This window comes from Phocoena phocoena, chromosome 11 (assembly GCF_963924675.1).
Source record: "Phocoena phocoena chromosome 11, mPhoPho1.1, whole genome shotgun sequence".
NCBI lineage: Eukaryota > Metazoa > Chordata > Mammalia > Artiodactyla > Phocoenidae > Phocoena > Phocoena phocoena.
In genome coordinates, this window is record NC_089229.1 from 58,065,289 (window position 1) to 58,071,288 (window position 6,000).

The 6,000-nt window shown below is 56.6% G+C and overlaps 1 protein-coding gene across 1 annotated transcript in view; it reads right to left on the reverse strand.

Moving 5' to 3' along the window:
• LRP1 (LDL receptor related protein 1) overlaps positions 1 to 4,671 on the reverse strand; it is a 78,033-nt gene extending 73,362 nt beyond the window's left edge. Inside the window, exon 1 of the mRNA XM_065887614.1 lies at positions 4,605 to 4,671. Coding sequence (XP_065743686.1) covers positions 4,605 to 4,671 — 67 coding nt within the window. The remainder of the gene's footprint in view (positions 1 to 4,604) is intronic.
• Between the last annotated feature and the right edge of the window lie 1,329 nt (positions 4,672 to 6,000).

Sequence of the window (6,000 nt, forward strand, 5' to 3'; positions counted from 1 at the left end):
GGGTGGGGGACAGAGCCTGCAGGAATCTAAACTTTCAAATATATGGGGGTGGGACAGCAGGGGCCTCCCAGACCCTAACCAAGAGCTTTTCACTGAATTTTATGTATTTTGGGTGTTACCCGGTGGCTCCTTCCCCGCAGCTCAACGAGGCTCAGACACATTTTTGTCATTCCTGAGTCTGGGCCTCTGCTTTGCGGCCTGGACAGACAGACAGGATGGCTTGGGCTGCTGGGGGAGGGGAAGGGTCTCCCCCTCCATCCTGAGTCAATATTGATTCAGCAGGACATTAGCCTGACCTCCCCACCATCTTTTCCTTTCCCCACAAGTAAAATCAGACCCTTTGAATGTCTCCAGAGGTCCGCATATCTCTCACCAGGCCTTTAGAAGGCCTTCCCACCTACCCCCCAACACACGCACACAGCTTATGCGCTGCAGAAGGAAAAGCTCTAAGCTCCTGACCCATTCCTCACACCTTTCTCCAGTTCTCAGGTTATGAGGAAGTTCTGCCAGAAGTCTAACCTCCCTCCTCCTTTCTGAATTATCGGCACTCCCTCTCTTACTCAACCCACAAAGGGTATCAAGTTCCCTTCTTCCAGAAACATTCTCTCCAAAATTAGTGGAGGGGGAAGAAGAGAGAGGAACTTGGAGGAAAGTGGAGGGAGAACTTTCACTGCCGAACTGGATACTCCAAGCTTGGCCTGGGAGGGGAAGAATAACTCCAAAATGGCGAGCACGTGGGAAAGCCCAGGAGAGACTTCTGCTCCCAGGTAGCTTTCAAGATACCAAGAGGCCTGGATGGAGGTGGATGGAGACAGACAGAGACAAAGCAAGATACAGAGACTGAGAGAGACAGGACAAAGAATGTCACAAAGGATGAGGTAAGAGAGATGAGAGGATGAGAGACAGAGGTTCTTTGAGGCCAAGAGAGCACACACCAATGATACACAGAGGCAAAAACCAGGGACGGGGTCTCAGCTGAGAGGTTGCCAAGACAACGACACAGTTGTCTTGGGATGACCCCGGAGAAGAACATCCCTGAAACTCAGGGTGGGGAAGCATATACCTTGACTTGGACAAGAGAGTCTCTGCCCTAGCAGTACCTGACCCAAGGGAGACTCAGAATAGGGGCCGCTGCCTCCCACAGAATTGGGAGGGTGGGAGGAAGGAAGACTGAAGCTCTTCAACAGGGAAGCCAAGGCCTCCAGGAGATTCTCATCTTCCCTGGGGGTGCAAGAGGGATAAATACCTCCCCTCACTGTCCCTCACCTCTTTCTCAGGGAGGTTTTACACTGGGGCCTGGGGCCACCGCACCGGAAGCAATCCGGAGCCAACTGCTTCCTTCTCCAAACAATGCAGGATCCTGCTAACCAGGCTGAAATCTGGGACTGAACACAGGGGCATGGGTCTAGGTTCTTCAAACACCCACACCCAGCACCCAGCTCCACCAGGTCAGGGACAGCTTGCATGGTCCCACTCAACTGCATTCAGATTCCCAAAGGGCGAGGAGCCCCCATCCGGAGTTGGAGGACTTGAATGCTGGAGAGTTCATAGAGGGTTGGGGAGGGGGGCGGTGCCCTGAGAGGAAACTACTGAGGGGAATAAACCTTAGGTTTGGGGTTTTGATATGCAAAGGCTGAGACTACAGCAAGAGGAAAGAAAGTTAGACTTGGTAACGAAGGGCTTCCCAAAGGTAAGGAAGGGCTTCCCAAAGGTAAGGAAGGAGTTTTGTAAAGTTCCGGGGATTTGGACAGGATCTGGCTCTGGCCAGAGCCCCTGCTGACGTCCTTAAGAGGCCCAGTGATGGGGAGTGGTTGGGGGCAAAAAAATATAGAGAAAATGGAGGAAGGGGGAGCAAGATTAGGAGAAAAGGAAGTCTTGAGAAGCAGCCTCAAACATCAAAATATCCCTCCATCCCCAAATCAACATCCCACACATCCCTGGTTTGAAAGACGAGGGTGAGGGGAGATGTCCAAGATCTGAGTCTGACCAGGGGAGAAAGGAGTTTGGAACCATCTCTCAGAGAGCCAGAAGGCAAACAACTCAGTCTCATAACTCACGTAACTGTCCAGCTTGTCTGATAAATGGTAATACACTGGCTCGAGGGGGTACGTGGAGATGGGTAGGAGAGAGGGAGGCAGCCAGCCCTCTCCACTACAAAATGTTCCTAATCTCAGCAGGAACCTCAATAACTCCTCTTCCCATTCCCCATTCCATCTGTTTCTCCATCCTCCCAGGTAGCAAGTATACTCAATTCTGTCTACTAGCAGGGAGTGACATTGCTCCCCAAAGAGAAGGGGACCCTGGGGATTGGGTTCAGGCATAGCAGGGAAGGCAGAAATGGTGGAGAAGGACCCTAGGGCTGCTCCCCTGGAGGGAAAGCAGCAAGGTCTGTGATAGCAGCAGAAAGGAAGGTTAGACATTGAGTCAGGTAAGCTGGAGCCAGGACGTGTCCTTCTCCAGAAAACGAAGGAGAAAGTTCCGTGTCTGTGGGCCTGAGACATGAGGGCAGGGGTGGGGATAGAGGAATCCGTAGGCTGTCCTGGACAACATCGGCCCTACAGGTCTGTGCAGTTTCCCTTTCCCACTCCCCAGAATGGGGTAGAACCGATGATTCACTATTCCCATTCTTAAGGTGAGCACAGTATGGGTGTTTGGGGAGGGGTCCTCTCTCCAGGACTTTGGATAGAGTTTGGTTTGAGCTGGGGTTACAGCTGTGGACTGGGTGGAAACTTACAAAAGCGTGGGAGACCATTAAGGAAAACACATCCAGTCTCCCTCTTCCACTCACCACCCACCAACTTGGTGTGGCAGATAGAACCGCTTTGGAACCCTGGGGGTGAAGCTCCCTGGGGCCATTCCTGACCAGGCCGGGGACTTTTTCTGCTCTCCACAGAGACCCCCCTTTTCCCTCTGCCTTCCATCGTGGGGCTCTTGATGGGTCACTCTCAAAATTTTTTTCTATCCCTCCCAGAAGTCGCTGTACCCAAATCTCTCTGCCTCAGTTTCCCCCCTCACTTCACAGGGCTGAGAACAAGAGGAAACAACACGCATAACTGAGGAAGTCATGGGCAAGGGCTGGTCTGAAGGGTATTCAGGGCAGAGCCTCTTTCCTCCTCTTGGGCAGATAATTGATGTGGGGTGGGGGGTAGGGGGACAGAGTCCCCAAGACGGCATAACTGAGAGCTACTGAATATATTGTCTTTCTGGGCACAGCTACTTCCTGACCCCTTAACCTCCCTCCCCCCACTGAAGCAAGTTGTGGGGAGGGGAAGAGAGAGAGAGAGAGAGATAGTCTGGTTTCAGAGAAAAACTTTCCCAATCACAATCTGGCAAAATTTAGAAGATGGAGGAGGGGTGCATGATGGTATTGGGTCCAGATTTTTCCCTGGATGAGAGGACTAAAATGACGGGAAGGGATGAGATCCCACCCCTTCCAAATCAGGGGCCCAGCCCAGCCCAACCCCATGACCCCAGCTCAAAGCTTGAGCAAGACTTGAACCAGTGACTCACAAGTAAGAGGGAAAATCGCTGACATTAAAGAAAGGCAAGAGGGCCCCCCATTTCTCCAAAAGGACACGGCTCTAGCCCAAACCTAACTGCAGACTACAAAGTGTGTGCGTATGAGGGGAGGAGGGGAAATGCTGGAGAGAAACAAACACATCTACCAAAGGAGCAGGGAATTAGGGGGTGGGGGCATAGCCATAACCCAATCCAGCCTCCAACTCTCCTTCCAGTACAAACTGTGATCAGACCAGAAGTCAGGGAGAAAGCAGCCTTCCTCCACCCTCCCACCTCAGCATTCCAGGCCATTCTCCAGTCCCCTTCCCCAATGATGACATCTAACGTTTTTCATCTCAAAGCTCCCAGGAATTAAGAAGGAAAATTCAAAGTCATATAGCTTCGCCTTCCCCCACCCGCTACACCCCCCAACACAGCCCTTTCCAGGCTACTGACAGAGGCCCTGAGAGGGGGAAGTGCTCATTTCGGAACCCAGGCTGGCAGCCCGCTGGATCCCGGACCCAGGCCTTCAAGCCCGGTCTCCAAGGGCCCAGATTCCACACCCAAGCAGGGGGCCCTCCCGTGGCCCTCTCTCTCCCCACCACAGCCATCCCCCCTGTCCTGCCTGCCCTCTGCGCAGCGGGGCACCCCTGACCCGGCTACCCTTCCAGATGCAGAGGCCACTGCAAAAGGACCCCCGCCCCCTTTTGCAGCCAGTAAACAGCAAATCCGGATTCCTTTACAATTCAGATGTGTTGTGTGGGGGGGTGGAGGATGTAGGGGAGGCAGAGGCCCTCCCCCACCAGAGATAGGAAAAGAAGGCCTCTAGATGTCAGGATCAGAAAAAAGGGGATCCCTCCTCTCCCTTCCCAGGCCTCTGGTCTTTGTTTGGGCTGGGGGGGTCCCAGAAGCATCATTTGCCCGGGGCCCCTATCCTCCAAATTGGACCCCCATCCCCACCCCCAGTCAGGCCGCTGCTGTGTCAGCTGGACTGGGATAACAAAAGGCACCCCCTCCCGCGTCTCCCTTTCCCATCCGAACGCAGGAGTGGGGGCTGGGGAGTGGGTGTCCCCAGGGGTCCAAGGGGGCCGCGGAATCTCACTCACCATCGACAGCGGCCGCGACCAGAGCTGAGAGCAGGGGCAGCAACAGCAGCAGCGGCGGGGTCAGCATGGTGTGGGCTGATGCAAGCAGCAGCCCCCTGCCCTCTGGTCCTGTTACTTTTCGCCGTCGCCGCCCCCCCCCAATTGGGGGGTCCCCCCTTTTCCTCCTTCCTCCCTTCTCCTCCTCTATTCTTATCCTATCCTTCAGCAAAGCTCACCAGGGGTCTGGGTGAAGAGGTAGAGTTCGGAGCCCCTTGGGGAGGGCCTGCAGACGGGGGTGCACCCTCTGCCCCCAAATCCAAACCCTTCACCCCCGGCTTTTCTCTTCGTTCCTCTTTTTCCCCCTCCCGGGCGAAGCTCACAGCCCCATCTCCGAGCCGCCTCCGGCTGCAAAAATGCACAATTGGGAGGAGGCGGGGTGGGGGAGTGGGGGGCGTGGACCGGGTGGGGGAGCCTTCGGAAGGGGCCTGATGGAGCTATGGGGTCTCCCCTCGTTTCCGCCTCCTCAGTGCACGGGCCTGGAGCTCGCACCACTGTTCCCCGGACTGAGGTGCCGCGGGTCGGGCTGAGGCGGGGGGGGGGGGGGGAGAGGGAGGGGACCGGGAGAGGAGGGAGGGAGAGAAGGGGCGGGGAAAGAAAAAAAGGGGGGGGGGAGAAAGAGCTACGCGGCAATCCTGTGAGTGCGCATGCGCCGATTTGGCGCGCTGCCCTGGGGAGGGGGAGTCAGAGCGGCGACCAGATCTGGATCTCTGGCTACCGGTCCGAGAGCGGGGGGTTCCCGGGGTCCCGCTGGCTGGCTTTGGGCCTGGAGCGCCCATTCCCGTGACTGGGCCTTTCTCCCTTGCGCTCGGGAGCTGAAGGGGCGAGGGGGGTTGGGCAGGGGGGGTTGAGGAGAGCTGAGCGGCTTTTCTTTGAAACTCGGTGTCTTGCCCTAGAATTTCAGGCCCCGTCTGCGGATCCAAGACCGGGAGGTCTGGACCGAGGCCTGATCTGGGGGAACCCTGACTGTGCCTTCCCATGACTGGGGTGGGGTCGGGGGCTGCCAGTCCGCGGGGAAGATACGGGGAGAAGCTGAGCTTTGATTTGGAGACTTTGTAAAACCTGGACGGGGATTGGGGCCTGCGGCGGAGGGGGGCGGGGTGGGGGAGGGGCCGAGACGGCCTGCCCCAACCTCGCTCCCGGACTTGGAGTAAACAGGGACACCCGCCGGGACACGCCGGAGCTTGTCCGCCCGCCTAGGGCTTGGGGATGGAGCCCACCTTAGTGCCCGCCCTGCCCTGCTTGCCTGGCACCGGGAGGGGCAGGCCCTGGTTTGGAGGGAGGTGAGTCACCAGCGGGTGGGGTTAAGTAAGTTCCACCCACCTTCGCCCCAAGAGGTCAGGGCTCATTTATTTTTTTG